This window comes from Staurois parvus, unplaced genomic scaffold (assembly GCF_062004578.1).
Source record: "Staurois parvus isolate SC_StPar_1 unplaced genomic scaffold, SC_StPar_1.0 ptg001642l, whole genome shotgun sequence".
NCBI classification, from domain to species: Eukaryota; Metazoa; Chordata; class Amphibia; order Anura; family Ranidae; genus Staurois; species Staurois parvus.
This window is the reverse complement of record NW_028319438.1, coordinates 750,924-770,345: the sequence shown is the minus strand read 5'-3', so window position 1 is coordinate 770,345 and position 19,422 is coordinate 750,924. Positions and strand designations below refer to the sequence as shown.

General features: G+C 43.9%; 1 protein-coding gene across 1 annotated transcript in view; it reads right to left on the bottom strand.

Annotated features, from left to right (window-relative positions):
- Window positions 1-19,422, bottom strand: part of LOC149434892 (NXPE family member 3-like) — a 55,747-nt gene that overhangs the window by 1,043 nt on the left and 35,282 nt on the right. The window contains exons 4-5 of the mRNA XM_089663231.1: window positions 13,310-13,380; window positions 6,117-6,332 (exon numbers count right to left, since the gene is read on the bottom strand). Coding sequence (XP_089519357.1) covers window positions 6,117-6,332; window positions 13,310-13,380 — 287 coding nt within the window. The remainder of the gene's footprint in view (window positions 1-6,116; window positions 6,333-13,309; window positions 13,381-19,422) is intronic.

Here is a 19,422-nt window from a genome sequence, read left to right as displayed (position 1 = left end):
CCTCTCCTTCCTTGTCTGTGTCCCCACTGCAGCCTGAGATTGTGTGGACCAGCTGTTGCCACATCTACTGAGCATGCTCTAATTTCAGATCCCTTCTAAGCTGTTCATTTCTTCCTTTTTCTTATCTGCGCAGCCCACATGACATAGAGTCACATATGGACTTATACCCCTCTAGGAAAACAGCCCACTCCCTCCCTCCATGCACACTAAACAACTAAACAATGGGGGCGCGATATTACGTGTTGATTGATAAAGCCATCACTTCTCTTTAATTCTAAGCTCATACCTCCATAGACTCATGACTATTGCACCAGAGATAGGCTTGTCCACTCCCCATTACCACCATTACCGTTCCGTACCAACCACCCCCCCCCCCCCTTCCCCTTAACCAATTATACTTACAAAAGACATGACACCAATTTTGGAGTAAATGACCAACATGGCCTTTTATTAACAACTCAAGTTTAAAAACACCAACCATTCCTTATAACAGAAACCCAAAGAATTGTTGTTGGTCTTCAAAGGCACCCCCAAACAATCCGAAATGCACCTGCAGACAACCATATACACTAGGCCTCCAGCCGCAACCAACCAGTTTGGAGACAACCATACCGTCCGCAGTGCAGCACCACCACCTTCCAGTTAAACTTTGGTTAACTGGGAATGTCCCCGGGCATCCCATACCACCGATGGGTCCCACACCATTGTTTTTACCTTCCAAGATAAGAACTGCCTCCAAAGACCAACAACCACCCATGAACCAACATAATCCCCCCTTTTCCTGGAGGGACCCAATACTCACCAAAAACAGGGAGGGCGGGAGGGAAGCTCTCACTCCTGACGTCCAGCTCCAACTGACACCCCCTCACTGAAATCCCCCACCCTAAGGTGCAGCAAACCCCACCTACCCTCAACCTTCCACCAACCAGATACCCCCCCCCCCCCACTATCAAAACAAACCCCTTGGAGCTGACCTTAACCCTTTCTGTTCCTCCTTCCCCACTCTGGGCCTAGTCATGCATGCCCTGCGCTATTTCTTCTTTCTTTTTGCTACGGGCATTTCTGGAGGGTCGTGAAACAGGCAATTATTGGCAGAACCTCACCCTAGACAGCACACACCATGTTTTTGCACAAAATAAATAAAGATTTGAGTTCAAATACCTATTTGTATGCAGGTTTAAAACATTTGTTTGATTTTATTTTGTAATTTTCCTCTGTATTTTGAAGGTTGTTTTTTTTTCTAACATGTGACTGGCAGCAGAGGACTAGAAACTCCTCCCACTGATGTTTCCCTGCAGATGGGCCAGTCACATGAGAGCTATATATCAATTAGGAAAAGAGATAAAGATTTACTTTTCATTAAAATAAAGCCATTGCCATCATCCATATACATACAGTAAAGAGAAGGGATAATGCAAATTAACTGGTTGCCAACCAGCCACAGTACTTTTACTGTGGCAGGGCGGCACCACTGCGCAAAATCACGTATATATATATATATATATATATATATGTGGTTTTGCATTTCCGGGTAGGGGGTACGTGAGGCGCACAACCGCCCTACCCACACCGCCGATCGCGGCCGTGGGTGTCAATCACCGGGTCCCGGACGGTGATTACCAGCTGGAGCCCAGTGATTACCGGTAAACACAGACAGGGAGGAGGGCTGCATTGTTTACAATGCAGCTCTCCTCTCTGTCAGTTTGGGCACACTGATCGGGATGGCTGAGCACAGCCACCTCGATCAGTGTGCTTACCGTGGAGCACCCCCCCCCCGCCCCCTAGTAAAACACTCCCATCACACAGTTAACCCTTTGATTGCCTCCAAAAGTTAACCCCTTTCTCCCCAGTGCCATTAGTACAGTGTCAGTGTTTTATTTTTTCACTGATCGCTGTATTGGTGTCACTGCGGATGTCAGTGACCTCAAGTCAGTTCCCCCCTCAGTGTTAGAATGTCCATCACAGTCCCGCAATCCCGCCATAAGTTGCTGATCGCTGCCATAAGTCGCTATAAGTCGCTGATCGCTGCCATTACTAGTATAAAAAAAATTTATTTTTAATATTTATTTATCTTTTCTTTTTTTTGTTTTTACAAACATTTTTTCTTTCTCTCTATGCCAGGAGTTAGAGAGATACAATGTATCTCTCTCCTCCATTCATAGAGAGATAAAAAAACAAGGGGGCCGGGCTGCACAGTGACTGAGGCTATCCCAGCGATCATGTGACCCGGAATCGGGAGTCCCGGGTCCCGATTGTTAGAACGGGACCCGGTGCTCTCAGTGACACTGCAGTCTTTGTGCTGGGAGTGTGCAGTGCGGTGCGCTCCCAGCACAAAAACAGGTACACAAATATGCGGCCCCACGGAAAAAAGCCCAGTTCTGTGAGGCCGCATATTTGTGTGACGTCGGCGTCAAGGGGTTAACATCAGTTCCAGCTTATGAGATACAGTATCTCTCCCCAAGCGGGCTGAAGTGGTTAGGAATAGTAGTCCTCCCTTGATTAGGGGGAACAGCTGTTGTCAATGTTTAAAATCAATACTTTGTACACGAGTCCACTGGGTAATGAATGATCGCTGTTCTTAGCAGGAAACGTGCTTACCTGCCAGTCCCCCACTGTGTTCCCACTGTCCCTAATGGCATTATCCAAGTTCAATAACTTGGATTGTTTGGAGTGCAGCACACGAGCTGGGCCAGCACCTATAGGAAGAGACTGGGAGCCTCTCTACCTTGAGCAGTGGTAAATATATGAACTGAAGTGGACTATCAAGATGCTAGGCTAACTCACTTTTGGGATCTCAATATCTGGCAACTGTGTGTCTCATCAAAAGAATGGTAAAAAAAATCTTCTGCGCGCTTGATGGGCCCTAGTTGGTGCACATTAAGGTTAAGACCCCTGCTTGTATAAGAGCAAGCTTTCCTCAAGATGGTATAGCGACAGAAAGATTCCCCTTTGAGTGGTGTTGAAACTGGATGCATTTTCAAGCTCACAGATTCGCGTGACAGGCTAGATATCATGTGCTCCTATTGGGGTGGTTCACACAGTTGTGATCCACGTGCATTGTGCTTTGAGTGCCATTACAAAAAGGGTCCCAGGCGATTTCGTAGTGGTGTATTCTAGACTCACAAGTGATAGAATAGAGTGGCGTGTGGAGAAGTGTTCAAATCGGATTGCTATTGACAGGAGTTTTTGCATTGAAGTCAATGGCAGGTGTTTTTGCATTGAAGTCAATGGGAGGTGTTATTGCATCAAAGTCAATGGGAGGCGATTTGCACTGAAGTCATTGGAAGGCGTTTTTGTGTTGAAGTCAATGGGAGATGTTTTTGCATTGAAGTCAGTGGAACATGTTTTGCATTGAAGTCATTGGAAGGCGTTTTTGCATTGAAGTCAATGGGAAGTGTTTTTACATTGAAGTCATTGGAAGGCTTTTTTGCGCTGAAGTCAATGGGAGATGTTTTTGCATTGAAGTCAACGGGAAGTGTTTTTGCATTGAAGTCATTGGAAGGCGTTTTTGCGCTGAAGTCAATGGGAAATGTTTTTGCATTGAAGTCAATGGGAAGCGTTTTTAAATTGAAGTAAACAGGAGCCATTTTTCCATTGAAGTCAATGGGAGGTGTTCTTGCATTGAAGTCAATGGGAACTGATTTGGCATTGAAGTAAATGGGAACTGATTTTGCATTGATGTAAATGGGAGGCATTTTTGCATTGATGTCAAAGGGACATGATTTTGCATTGAAGTAAATGGGAGGCATTTTCAATGGGAACTGATTGGGAACTGATTTTGCATTGAAGTAAATGGGAACTGATTTTGCATTGACGTAAATGGGAGGCATTTTTACATTGAAGTCAATTGGACATGATTTTGCATTCAAGTAAATGGGAGGCATTTTTAAATTGAAGTCAATGGGACTCAATTTTGCATTGAAGTCAATGGGAGGCAGTGCGTGAACTCAGGCTCCAGGACGCAATTTTTAGTCACCATGGTGATCTGGCTCCTAGGATTTGTCAAGTCCTGGTCTAAAGGAAATGTGAGACAATAGCTTTCATCATTACATTCCTTCGATAGTATAAAATATATACATAGAACCCCCTCACCTCCTAGAGGTGGCTAAGGACAGTCAAGTCGCTGACAATTCACATCAGAGTTGGATCCATGAGATTGCATAAGGCGTGAGTGGGTGCTAGTCACTTTTTGAAATGTTAAAGTGGTAGTAAATCTCAGGAAAAAAAAAATAGTCCCCTGCAGGGTAATGTCATAATGTGCTAGAACATTTAGCAGATATTAATTTTACCTAGAGGTAAGCTTTATTATAAGTAAGTATATGTAAAAAATGGAGTTTACTACCACTTTAACCTCTTCACGCCGGCCGAACGCAAATGTGCGGCCTTCCGGCGTTTAGGCCTGTGTGCACATTTGCATTCTATTAAAAAAGAACATACGTGCTGAGAGCAAGCGCCCTGCGCACTCCCAGCACACATGTCCGGTACTCACGGAAAGGTCCCAATCTCCTCTTTTGATTGGGACGGCGGTTCACGGCGGTCACATGGCCCTAAACCCCGCTTCTGAAACCCTTAAAGGGCTGGGAGGCGCCGGCACCAAGGGGTTAATACAGATTATTGAAACCTGCAATCCCAAGGAGAGAGGGAATAGGGCACAGGATACCCAGAAGAACAGTACTTACAGTTGATACAGAAAAGGGACCTTTAAGGAAACCTGGCATTCTGTATTCTTCTGACTGTGAAGCAGTAGCAACACACAATGTCAAAAGTTTGTACCCAGCTTCCCTGGACACTCTTTCTGCAGCCAAGGTTAACTCCTGGTCAAGGGCGGACTGACAACTCATGGGGCCCCCGGGCAATAGGGGATCATGGGGCCCCTTTGTCTTTGCCCAAACTCAAAAAAGCCTATGAAAAAGGTACCAGGGGCATCTCATGGGGCCCCCTACTGACCCTGGGCCCTCGGGCAGTGCCCGAGTTTCCAAATGGTCAGTCCGCCCCTGCTCCTGGTGCTCATATCAAGGTTCTGGCTTCAACTTCAGCTTCACTAGATCCACCTGCTAGGTAGTGCAAGCAGGCTTCATACCCAGGCCTTCTTTTTTCAAGCACATGTCCTCCCCAGGCAGAAGACCTGGGAGGTCAGAGAACAACTGCACAACAGCTACACACACGTCTTCCACAGGCAAAGCCTGGAGGTAAGAAAGCTTCCAGAACATCCCTGATAAATTTTTAAAAACCTGAAAAACCTTTCCTCAGCATACATCCCTGGCAATAAACCTCCTAGTGGATGGCCAGGCAGATATAAGGAGGAATTGGGGAAACCAAGAGAACTCTCAGTTCAAGCCTAGGCTGACTACAACCCATCAGCACTACATTTAGAATAGGGATACTCCTGCTTCGGATTGGGTCCCTGCATATTCCCTGTTGACCTGGCTTCTTCATAGTCTCCATCTATTAAAATGTAATCTGACTCGACTACTGCAACTCCCTCCTCACTGGCCAACCTCATCACAGACTATCCCCGCTTCAGTCTATCCTGAACTCAGCGGCCAGACTCATCCACCTTACCAACCGCTCCACATCTGCCACCCCCCTCTGTCATTCCCTCCACTGGCTTCCCATTACCCAACGCATTAAATTCAAACTACTAACACAGACGTACAAAGCTGTTCATAACGCTGCCCCAAACTACCTTACCGGCCTGATACCCAAGTACCACCCAACCCATAATCTTTGCTCCTCACAAGACCTCCTACTTTCTAGCTCCCTGGTCTCCTCCTCCCACGCCCGATTGCAGGACTTCTCCAGGACTTCCCCCATCCTCTGGAACTTCGCTCCATCTCCCACAGCCACTTCCTTCTGTACCACTATCCCCTCCCTCCTAGATTGTAAGCTTGAAAGAGCAGGGCCCTCGAACCCCTCGTGTATTGTATTGTTACTGTATTGTCTCATGTACTGTCCCCCACTATATTGTACAGCGCTGAGCAAACCTTTTGGTGCTATATAAATACTGTATAATAATAATAATCAAATTTATGGACTGAAGAAACCACCTTGATGAGTACAAACCAATTATTATCACTTTTATAAGAAGGTCAAATGAAAACAACATCATATCTTACTTGGTATGAACTTCACCAGGTACTCGAACCATTGGCGTAGAGTTGAATCTCCAAACATGTGAATATCTTTCCCTTTAAGACACTCTAAGGCATCCTTGGGCATAGGAAAATGTCGTGACTTGCAGGTCAGGGACGTCCAGATGTCATTGTAGTAATACCCAGAAGGTTGTGGAGATTCCTGGCCAGGTCTACAGGCTGGGAGTGTAGAAGTGAGGTCTGTAAGAGGGTGAGGTGTGAGAGATCATACGGTTTGCTGGAGGTCCATAAAATGGGCTTTTGCCAAGGTTTACCATTTTTATTAACAAAAATGAATAAAGTGCATGAAACATATTCATTTCATTAGCAGCATCCAGTTACTTCTCCTAGACCCACCACAGCTGTTTGTGCTACTTTATCCGCTTCAATAACAGGCACTTTTACCCTCCTTCCTGCTCAGGCCAATTTTCAGCTTTTAGCTCTCTGACGCTTTGAATGACAATTGCACGGTCATGCAACACTGTACCCATGAGAAATTTTTAGCATTTTTCTATCACACAAAGACAGCCTTCATTTAGTGATATTTAATCACCAATGGGTTTATTTTGTATTTTGCTTAATACACTAAAAAGGACTGAACATTTTGGGAAAAAAAGTGTTTTTCTTTATTCTGTTATAACATTTTGCAAATAAATAACCTTCTTTAAAAATTTAGGCCGAGATGTATTCTGCTACATTTCTTTGGTGAAAATAACCCAAATCAGTGTTTATTATCTAGTTGGTAGGAAAGCTATAGAGTCCACAAACTATGGGTTATATATCTGGAAATCAATCGGTCCTGATGTACTGATGGCCTGTCTCATTTCTTGGGACCGTAAAATGTTGATGCAGGGACGCACTGGATGCCTTTGCTATCATTTTAGTATAGCTGGGCGGTGTCACATGCGTCCCTGTATCTTTAAGGAGGGATGGGCTCCTCCAGGCACGCCTGCCCTTAACCTATCCATTGATATATGTGCTCCCACTGTGGAGGCTCTGGAAATTTTAGTTAGGTCCGCAGTATACAGAGGACCCTTGACATGGGACTGTGGCTTACGCATGTGTTTGCAAATGTGTGCAAACATAACCCTCTGTTTTTAATGCAAACTGTTAGATAGGGCTAGATTGGTTGTTTTGCAGGCTGGCTGGTAAGTGTTGCTGGGAAATCCTTTGTTTGTTTTGGGTTTTTTTTTGTGTAGTTGCCTAAAATGTCAGGACAGCAGAAATACCCCCCCCCCCCCCCCCCCCCCAAATGAGCCCTTTTTGGAAAGTACACAGTCTGAGGCATTTAGTAAGAGGCATGGAGAGTTTTGTGAAGTTGTAATCTGTTGTCATAATTTTTTTGAAAATGAAGAATTAAAAAAAATGTTCACAATATGCGTCTCTTACATGCTATCACCAATGCAGTACAGCATCATCATATACAGTAACTGGAGTGGCGGTGAACAGGGACACTGACTGGTGACAGTACGTGAAAAAATAAAATAAAATAATTTTTAGATTTTTTTAAATTGTTTTATGAATTTTTTTATTTTTTATTTTTTTTTACCCCTGTGATCAGAGCAATACAGTGTTATTATAGTAACTGTGTACTACTCTGGGCAAGTGATCAGGATTTTTTTTTAATTACACATTATGATTGCTTATACTAGTGAATTTCATAAATAATAATAACCAGGGGCGGACTGACCATTTGGAAACTCGGGCACTGCCCGAGGGCCCGGGTTCAGTAGGGGGCCCCATGAGATGCCCCTGGTACCTTTTCATAGGCTTTTTTGAGTTTGGGCAAGGACACAGGGGCCCCATGATCCCCTATTGCCCGGGGCCCCAGGAGTTGTCAGTCCACCCCTGATAGTAACCATTTTTACTGAATGAAACTGATTCATTCAGTATGTATTGTTGTAATTAGTTGAGATTGGCCACAGTCAATCATATGTTATAGATGGGCTGTGATTGTCCCGCTCTCTACCATGTGATCACTGTGACCTATCACAGGTAGCAATACAATTTTAAACAATGAATGGCATTCATTATTTCCAATTGTCATGTGATCTGCTATAATTGGTAACAGAGATCACATGATCACATTATGATTGCTTATGCTAGTGAATTTCATAAATAATAATAACCATTTTTACTGAATGAAACTGATTCATTCAGTATGTATTGTTGTAATTAGTTGTGATTGGCCACAGTTAATCACGTTATAGATGGGCTGTGATTGGCCCGCTCTCTACCGTGTGATCACTGTGACCTATCACAGGTAGCAATACAATTTTAAACAATGAATGGCGTTCATTATTTCCAATTGTCATGTGATCTGCTATAATTGGTAACAGAGATCACATGATCACATTATGATTGCTTATGCTAGTAAATTTCATAAATAATAATAACCATTTTTACTGAATGAAACTGATTCATTCAGTATGTATTGTAATTAGTTGTGATTGGCCACAATCAATCACATGTTATAGATGGGCTGTGATTGGCCCTCTCTCTACCGTGTGATCACTGTGACCTATCACAGGTAGCAATACAATTTTAAACAATGAATGGCATTCATCATTTACAATTGTCATGTGATCTGCTATAATTGGTATAATTGGTAACAGTGATCACATGATCGCATTATGATTGCTTATACTAGTGAATTTTATAAATAATAATAACCATTTTTACTGAATGAAACTGATTCATTCAGTATGTATTGTTGTAATTAGCTGTGATTGGCCACAATCAATCATATGTTATAGATGAGCTGTGATTGGCCCTCTCACTACCGTGTGATCACTGTGACCTATCACAGGTAGCAATACAATTTTAAACAATGAATGGCATGAACGGAAGCCATTCATTATTTACAATTGTCATGTGATCTGCTATAATTGGTAACAGCAATCACATGGTACCAGCAGCGGGCTGGTACAGTGATCAGATGGTGACAGATCGCGCCATCATGTGACGTCCACCTGTAACAACGAAAGTCCCGCACAGCTGTCATATTACAAAAGGTCAGGCGGGAAATGGTTAAAGAAAAGGTAGGAAATATTTTTTTTTTTCTGCAAAGTGTATCATAAAGCATTACGTACACATGATGTAAAAAGCCACTTTTCAGGTGTTTTACTTTTTTTTTAACCTCTAAATGTACCTCTATGTTAGCCCATGTGGCCATGCCTACGTAGGTCTTTACAAGCGTATTAGAAGAGGAGCATTTAGAGGCTGAAAAAAAAAACACTTGCACATTCAGCAGAGGAGCAATTGAGCAGGAAAAAAATGTGTGACATGCCTAAACGCCTGTAAATGTGCCTAAATGTGCCTAAACACTAAGTACATTTAGTACTTGAGCATTTATTCATTCCATCGGTCAGAATTCATTTTTATTAATATACTCCTTAACGTGTCTAAACGTGTTTGCAAAGCGTGGCTTTAGGCTAAACTGCTTATTTTCTGCCAAGCAGAAAGGTGTCCACGTGAGGAAAAAAAAACATCTTGTGTACATGAGGCCTAATGCCCCGTACACACGATAAGAAAATCGTCCGAAAAATCAGAACCCCTGATCGAACAATTTTCTCTTAGTTGATGAGCAGGATGTTTTAACCGATAACGATATTGTGAACAACAGTGAAAAGTTTAGCCGTTTTGCCTACGAACGACCGATTTTCTATGCGTTGGTATCACGGTTGTACGAAAAAAATCTATCAAGCGCTATCACGCATGAGCGGAAACAGAAGATGACCCGGATGTTTATGTCCAAGGAATCTTCATAAACACGAATGAAAAATCCAAATGTTAAACGTAGATTGGCCCAATGAGATCATGAAAGCAGAATTCTGCAGATTATATTTTATGTATCACTATTTATGTACAGTTGCAAGAAAAAGTATGTGAACCCCTTGGGATTACGTCCTGACCTCAACCCGATTGAAATGCTGTGGCATGACCTTAAAAGAGCGATTCACACCAGACATCCCAAGAATATTGCTACACTGAAACAGTTTTGTGAAGAGGAGTGGTCCAAAATGACTCCAGATCGTTGTGCAGGTCTGATCTGCAACTACAGGAAACGTTTGGTTGAGGTTATTGCTGCCAAAGGAGGGCCAACCAGTTTTTGTGGTGTCATTTTGACGTGTTTTACGTTTTTTTTCCAACTTGCTGTTGGGCAGATTAAAATGCAAAAAGCATCAAAACCGCATTAAAAATGCACTACATGCAGATGGAAGGGCAAGTTTTTTTTCCTGTTGGAAGAAGGAAAAACTTTATCTGTGGGAGAGGCCTGGCTGATAAATACTGTAGCCCACCTGAGTACAGTGAGAATGGTGAGTGGGACATCCTTATCTGGAAGCAGAGCAGATGCTACCTTTGAGCCTTGGTCGGTGACCTGGACAGTGGGGGAGCCTACTGTGCAGCAGAGAGCCACACAGTGAAGATACCATCAGGGAATGAAAGAGGAAAGCCCTTTTGCCAGGCATATGGACTGAAAGCTTCTGTGCACACAAGACTGGTGAGTGGCCACTGGCCACCCATACACTGCAGCTACTAGCAGAGGAACAGATTTTGTGTTTGGGAACAGTTGACTATTGCATTCATAGACTTTTAAAGAGACAGTACTCTGAGCACTCCAACGCAAGGTCCTGGACCCCAACTCGCTGGCCAGCAGAAGGTTTAGAGAAGATGTACTATTCATTGCTGACTGTTGCTGAGGTGATCAGCTACAGGTCTTGTCACTAGTTAGCGGTTGTCCATAGCTTGTGTAAGACAGAGGTGTACCCTTGGACATTTACTGTTTGCTGCCTGTTAAGTAAACTATTCAGCTGTTGCATTATCACTATTTAATGCTGTTTTACTGTGTATTTTATTCTTCTAATGGTTTAAAACACTGCGGTTTATCTTCCAACTGTTAACCAACTTAGTATGATATTTTTTCTGATTGATTCATCATTGCATAGTTCTCTTTCATACTCATCTGCGGCAATACACTTTGCTATTTAAATGGTTTGGTATCACTTTTCTGGTGCATTGATATTACTGTGTTTTGTCAGACAAAAAAACAAAAAGGGAAAAAAGGTGTTTTTTTTTTTTTTTTTTAATGAGAGTACAGAGCTTTTAGAAGAGTCATAGACACAAAAAAAGAAGGCCTAACACATTAAAAGGCTCTTTGGGGGGTAAGCTCTACATAATCAATTGCAACTTTTTAAATAAAATGTTTTTTCACCTTTTTTATGATTTGTTGTATCTTAGTGTTGCTGAGCTTGTGCAGCCTAGACAGCCATCTAGGGTGAAGCCATGGCCAGAGCCACAGCCAGCTCTGCTGTAACATTATTTATATTTTCCCTGGGCCCCATCAGTTCACCAGAGGGGCCCAGGAGGCGTGGAGCAGAGTGGGGCTCTTTTTTTGGATCAGTGGCAGCCGTCCACAGTTGTTCACAACCTTTCACTGGTAGAGTGATTCTTTCACTGGCAAAGTGATTATCCCTTCCTCCGCTGCGGAGGGCGGAAGGTGAGGCTGTAGCCTCCAGATTGCTTCCACACCCCCTATGTGCCCTGCCATGCTTCCCAGGCTCCGCACTTCCATCAGCACACCTGGGACCTGCATGGTGGGTGCCAACGATGGAAGGGAGGAAGATCAGCGAACACCTGTTCACTGATCTCTCCTACTGTTAATGACCCGGAAGCAACATGTAAAATGTCACTTCTGGGTCCTGGTCTCACTGTCCCCAGACAGGATTGGATGATGCTAGCTGGATATGAAGCTTCAGAAAACTTTAGCCAATCCATGAAGAAGAGGTATCCAGCCATTGAACTGCCGCGCAAACCGTGCTGCATGCAACATCACTTTCTCACAGCTCGGAAGTCAGTCTCCACATGGAGCTAATGTTGGCAAGGATTAGATCCGTGTAGAGTATTATTTTGCAGTTTTATTTGACTTTTTTATTTTTTTTTTGGTGTGGGGGGGTGCAAGTAGCTGGTCTTGATTAGCTACCACCAGCCCTGACTCTAGTGCTAGCTGCTTGACACTTCTCAGGGTGGGTTTACAGATGGTGGCAACAGTGGACCATATCTGAATAATGTGTAATGAACTGGCCATTATAGTCTACATTAGAACACCATGTGCAGGGTGACAGCACAGGAGCGCAGCTGGTAGACAGGAACGGGCCACTCTACAACAATGCTTGATGGCAGGATTACCAGGTATCAGTTTAATGAAAGTGATTTTTGAAATGGCATTTTAAAGCACAATGGTGAGGCTTTGGATTGTGTCAGGGTCCTGTCCACGGCAGAAGTTCTGGAAGATCTGGCATTTCTGCCAGTACCCTGCAGAAGCACGCACCAGCCTCAGTTTAGTGCCAGACGGCCTTTATAAGGAGGCTCATCACTTCCTCAAGTTGCTGGATGATCTCTAGCTCCCCGTACCTTGTTCCTGTTTCCTCGATTTCCTGATACCAACTTGGCTTGCTCCTGGACCTGTCTACTCTGCTTTACCCCTGATCTGACCTTGGCTTGGCTTATGGATACTCTCTCTCTCGCTAATCTGTGTATGACCTCGGCTATCCCATCTGACTACGTCTGCTCTGATTCCCACCTAGTACCTGACCTTGGCTTGAACCGACTACCCAGTAAACATCTAAATCCCGGAAGGGCTTGCATACCGCGCACAGGCGCCTCCTGTCTGCAGACCTATCTCTGTGCACCCGCTGTGCTTTTGAGTGGACCACCAACAAGCACTCCTACAGGTGACCTGTGCAACTTTGGGCCTGACTCCCGCTGTCCCACTCTCAGGGGAGTCCGGAACTTAGCCGCAAGGGAAGCCCTCTCTCCTTTGGCCTCCATCACCAGGTACGTGATAGATTGTAATTGCTGGTGTCTTCTAAGATCACAGATTTTCTATTATTTTATGTTACACTATGAAGAGTCTGATGGATTGAAGGGTTTGAAGCTACATCTTGACTTTATGGTTGCAGTGAAGGTTGGATGTGGGAATATCTTGCATCTGGAACCCTAAGTAAATAGAAAAACACAGTGCAAGTGTTGAATGTTCCCATTCCAGAACCCTGGTACGAATATGAAGGCTTACTTTTATCATTTAGCTCTTTGCCTTCTTTACGCGTTTCTGACACATCGGGTTAATCCACACTAACAAGAAAAATTCTTTATATCAAATATAATGGAAGGCTTACCCAATGAAGAATTAGCTGCCGTGACATTGATTGGTGGAATAGAACCTGGTATCGTCTTGTCAGTCACAGAGCTGTGGAGAGCGAACATTTTATTAGCAGCCTTAGCTGTGCCAGTAACCAAACTGAAAGTGTTACATGCAAATATTAGGGTCAGCAGGGAAACTGTTGCCTTTTGAATGGTTTGCAACTTGATAGCTAACAGAAAAAATAAACCCACAACAGTACAATCAGTCTGTATACGCAGGAAAGCATGGTTGTTATACTCACTGTGGAATCTAAGGGGTTAATCCTCCGCATTGTGTAAAAAGGTTGTTTGATCCTCTCTTCTGTGATCCTCCCCTTCTTCTACTGTTCCCAATCCATCTGCTGATAGTACAGAGCTCTAGGAGGCACTCTGCACATGCTCAGTTTGGTGTGTATGGCTACAGAGTTTTTTTTTCTTTGGGAGGGTGCATGTGATCAGCACAGGGCCAATCAGCACTGTCCAGATAGAGGGTCAGAGGTTATGCAGCCTCATAGGACAGTCAAAGCAGAAAAAAATTCCTCCTACAAGCTTTAACCAGTGCTCAGCTGGACCCTGATAAAAGTCACAAGACTGCTATATACTGCTAATGAGAAAAGATATTTAGCAGTTTATATTTAGTAAAAGAGACTCATGGGTTTAGTAACACTTTAAAGTAGAACTAAAAGCGTATATCTTCAATCCCTGTCAGACTTTTTTTTTCCATCTGTGCCCCATTAGGGAAATTTCTCTTAACTTCCTGTCCCATAGCCAAACCAAGCGAGAGGAAATCCCTCCAAACTGGCAGAGTTCCTGGCTGTCACCAGGCTCACCAGAACTAGTGTACCTGTAAGATTTTCCCTCTATTACTGTTCTGAGGACAACCACAAATTTGGGATTTTTTTTCTTCTTTACTTTCACTTTTGTTGATAATGGTAAACAGGACAAATAGAGAGGGTACATTCCTCTAATGGGGCACAAATGGCAATAAAAACCTGACAGATGTTCAAATCCATTACCGGTCTATGCAAAACTAAAAAAAAAGATTAGTCTTTATTTATACTTTTTTATTATTATACAGGATGTATATATTATTATTATTATAATACAGGATTTATATATTATTATTATTATTATTATTATTATTATAATACAGGATGTATATATTATTATTATTATTATAATACAGGATGTATATAGTGCCAACAGTTTGCTCAGCGCTTTACAACATAAATATAAAAAAAAATTTGAAAAGAGCAAAGAGTCAAACCATCAAGATTAATGGAATGTGCTGGTTCCTGGATTCACCCACAGCCAGGGGTGGACTGACCATTTGGAAACTCGGGCACTGCCCGAGGGCCCAGGGTCAGTATGGGTCCCCATGAGATGCCCCTGGTACCTTTTTCATAGGCTTTTTTGAATTTGGGCAAGGACACAGTGGCCCCATGATCCCCTATTGCCTGGGGACCCCATGAGTTGTCAGTCTGCCCCTGCCCACAGCCAGTGTTGCCAATCAAGTCTGTTTTTACAGACAGCCAGTAAAAAACGTCACTTTTTTCTCCAGCCTGTAAAGCCTGCCCGCAGGAGGAGAAAAGTGGCAGTGAAAAATGGCTGTGATGGCTCAGCTTGGAACTGTGCATACGCAGTTCCGGAATCCAGAGCCTCCCAATTAAACCGAAATAGCCGGAGTAAAGCCGGAGCCTCGTGTGAGTGATTGCGACTGACACAGACTGCAGGACGGGGCCGTCCATGGACCAGGCACAACAAGGCCAAAAGCAGCAAGATGAGCCAAGAAGCCTGTGGACTCTGAACTTTCAGGTAGGAGATTCCTCCCCAGTCCCAGACAGAGCCCCAAACCTGTGACTGTCACTGCTCCCTTCCAGTCCAGACAGCCCCCAGTTTTACATGATGTGAGTGACAGCAGTTTCAGTTCTGAGTGTGACTGACAGACCACCCACTGCCTGTGGCCTTCGGGATGGACCATCCATGGTCCATGGACCAGGCAGAAGCAAGACAAGCCAAGAAGTGTGCAGAGCTCTCAGGTGGGAGATTCCCCCCAGCTCCAAACAGAGCCCCATACACACACACACACAGTCACAGTTGATTTTCCTGGTAGTCAATTTTGGTCATGATTGCCTCCCCCAAGTATGTGGTTGGCATATCTGCATCATACAGCATGGTTGTTCCATTCTCACATAGGGTACGGTTCATTCTTTCTGCAACTCAGTTTTGTTCTGGGTTGTATGGTACAGTAGTTTGAAATATTATGCCATGCTTTCTGAGAATCGCCTGTGTGCTGTCACTTCTATATTGAGTTCCATTGTCTGTGAGCAATACACCCAGCATTTTGCCAAAATGTGTTGCTTCTGTAGCACTACCCCCTTAGGGATTGCTGATGAATTGGGTCCCCTATAGTCCTGCAGCCAGTCATTCAACATTTTCCACACAAAATCTCATCCGGAGACAGAAATCGGTCCTTGAGCTTTGGTTTTGTTATTTATTGAGGGAATTAAACTTGGATAGGGTAAGGGGGGTACAGGATTGCAGTCTCTGTTGGAGTGCTAGCTAGCAGCTCCTAGTTGTACCAACCTAGATGAACTCTTCTTCGCCCAGCAATCTGGAGACTTTCTTCCTGAGCAGGGGATCTGACTCCTGTTCCTTTAATTGAGGTGAACAATCACTAGTAGGGGGCTAATCTGGTTTCCCAACAGAGTGCTCAGATCCTCTTCTGTACCATTTGCAGCTTGGCTGTTGCTGCCAGTCCCATCAGCTGAGCTGCTCCATCCCTGCCATACAGATGGTCCTCTCTCAGGGGGCCAATGAGTCCTGAGTTTTACTCCTTTCCAGCTCCAGGATTGCAGGCAGGCCCCATCTCACTAAGCCTCCTGGCAGCCTTCCTCCCTCAGCCTCACATCTTCTTACAACTTCTTCCACCCGACTCTCCACCACACTGCTTCTACTGAGCAGACTCCAACATTTTTAAGAGAGTGCCAGCCCCTTGCCAAGCCTATGGGGAATTGGATGAGGTCCCTCAAGAGTGCAGCCAGCCACTCCTCAGATCCACCCACTGCCTCCAAAGTCCTCTTCTGAAAACCTCAGAGCAGGGGGAAATTCTAGAGGAGCTGGCCTGCAGGGTCTCTAAGCCCTGACCACAATTTGACCCTCTGGCTATCCCACCTGAGCCACTAACCAGCTCCTGACTAACCATTAGGGTCTAGCTCCCCCTAGCTGCACTAAAAGGGTGCTACACTTAGTGAAGCCAAATACTGTTCAAGTTTCTCTTTTACAATCGCTGATTGAACTGGATGGACCTTTTTATAACCAGATTAACTACGTAACTTCACTTTTGTTGTGTAACAGATATAGGGGGAGATTTGCTAAAACTGGAGCACTCAAAATGTGGTGCAGCTGTGCATGGTAGCCAATTAGCTTCTATCCTCAGCTTGTTCAATGACGTTTTGACAATAAAACCTGGAAGCTGATTGGTTTCTATACAGAGCTGCACCGGATTGTGCACCATGCAGTTTTAGTAAATAACCCCCATTGTGTAGTATACCTGGAGTAATCATCCATAAAAGTGAGAAAATACATCTTCTTTCCTGGAGTCAAATTTTCCATTGAACATTGAAGATCTGAATGAATTAGGTCCAGGGTTTTTTTTAGCTGTGCTGTTACTCTGGAAAGACTTTTCTTGTCATGTTTCCTTTTATACAGCTGGTGCATTTCATTATTTGATCACATGGACTAATGTTTATTCTATGGGCTTAGTCATTATCAGCTAGTTTCTCTATTATGTCAGGACTTCTGTGCCATGTGTGAATGCATTTTGAATGTTTTTCCTCCTTGGTGGTATTAATCGTCTCATTGCAGTTCAGCTGATACAGTTCATCTGCAATTTTAGCCTTTGCAAGTAAGATATCTCTTTTTGTGATGGCACAACTGTAACCCTGGAAGATCACTACATTGCCTTGTTTTGTGAGCTTCCTCACTAACAAATGATTCGTTTCAAGAGCAGGGACATACAGGACATATTTAACAGGTATCTTTCTGGTAACACTCTGGGAAATACTGTAGGGCAGTAAAGAAAACTGTCTCCTATTCCTTCTGATTCCATCATTTGCCCATTAGTTGTGGTGCTTTTTCTGTTTTACCATGGTCAAGGTGAATAAAGAAATTTCTGTCATTTTTCATGTGACTCTTAGCTTCCTAATCAACACGCCTGCAAAGATGAGGTGCAACTTTTGGATTGAAAAACATATTCATTACCTGAGAAGAAAAATCAGTTTGTCCCTTCACACTTTAGACTTTTTGTAGTTTAGTTTGTTTTGCATTTGAATTTCTATTTTTTGCATATTTAGCACACTTAAAGTGTGAACTAAACCCACAACAGTAAAATCAGTCTGTATATGCAGTAAAGCGTGCTTGTTATACTCACTTAGAAACCTAAGGCAGTAATCGTCTGCATTGTGTAAAAATGCTGTTTGATCCTGTCTTCACTGAACCTCCCCTTCTTCCAGTGCTCCCCTCTTATCTCCTGATAAGACATATTGTGTGGAGACACTCTGCACATGCTCCGTTTGGTGTGTATTGCTAGAGAGGATTTTTTTTTTCCTTGGAGAGTGCATGTGATCACCACAGGGCCAATTAGCGCTGTCCAGACAGAGTTCAGGGATTCTGCATCCTCCTAGAGCAGAAAGAAAACTCCTCATACAAGCTTTAACATGTGCTCTGCTGAACACTGATAGAAGTCACAAGACTGCTCTAACTGCTGATGAGAAAATGTGTTTATGCAGAGCTTATTACTAATGTCCATATAAAAGAACATCTGGGTAGCAGTGACCATAACATGATTTCATTTATTGTTAAAGCACGGCAGTGAATGTACTGAGCTGCTGGGCAGTTGGAAGAGAGAAAAAGTAAGCTGGGATGGAAAGGGTGGCAGGCAGGCAGACAGTCAGTATGTCACTTAGCCCCTTAGGGACTCATTCACAAAGATGAGCAGTTGAGCTGATTTTTTACCACCCCTGACCCCTACCTGAACAAGGAGACACAGACAACTAAGTGCTAAAAATTTAATGGCATGTCACCATGAATGGGATGCACCAAGTGCATGCAATGAACACGGTTGAGGCGTTGTAGGTCAGGTTAAAACAGGCCATAAGGAAGTGACAAATTGCCTCTTCACTGCTTGTCAAATGCCAACAATGATAGTCGCCCATCAAAATCAGCCCTTAAAGTCCTTTTAGTCCCCATTTCTCCCTTCAACTTCCCCTAGAGCCCTTTAGTTCCATACACCCCAACAGAACCAAGTTCTCCTCTTTCATCCCACTGACCTGCAGAAGATGCCAATCAGTCCTCCTCAGACTGACATCAGGGACACAGTAGCATTTTTTCCTTCATATGATGGAACTGATGTGGGGGCTTTTCTTTTCCATCCAGTGACACCACTAACATAGGGGCATTTTCCTTTGCCACTGTTAACCCCATATTTATGCACCAATTTTAAACAGCTCAGTTCATTGCAGTGTACAACAACTATTGTTATTTCAGCATGTGATAAAATATCACAAACATTACACCATTATTAGAACCATCTACTCCTAGGGAAGGGAAGGAAGGGGTGCAGATTGCCATCTGAGCCCCGGGTGCTGGAAGATCTTTAGTGGACGCACACACCATTCCCCATGCCCTGACTGTTCCCTATGTTGAATTATACAGCAGCCAAATGTGATCATCATCATAATGATAGTCACATAGTACCAGGGGCGGACTGACCATTTGGGAACTCTGGCACTGCCCGAGGCCCTGGGGTCAGTAGGGGACCCCATGAGATGCCCCTGGTACCTTTCATAGGCTTTTTTGGGTGTGGTTTGAGCATGGGCGAGGACACAGGGGCCCCCTGATCCGCCCCCGCACAGTCCACAGTGATTATCATGATGATGGTCATTGAAGGGAAGGACAGTGAAATGCATCCTTAGGCTCCTGTCACACATGGGGCGGATTCCACTTTGCTCAGTGTGGCATCTGTCCACTGATCCCCCCCCCCCACTGATCAGAACGGAGTGGATGGATGACAGGTCTGTGTCCATTCAGTTTATGCAGAGAGGATGTG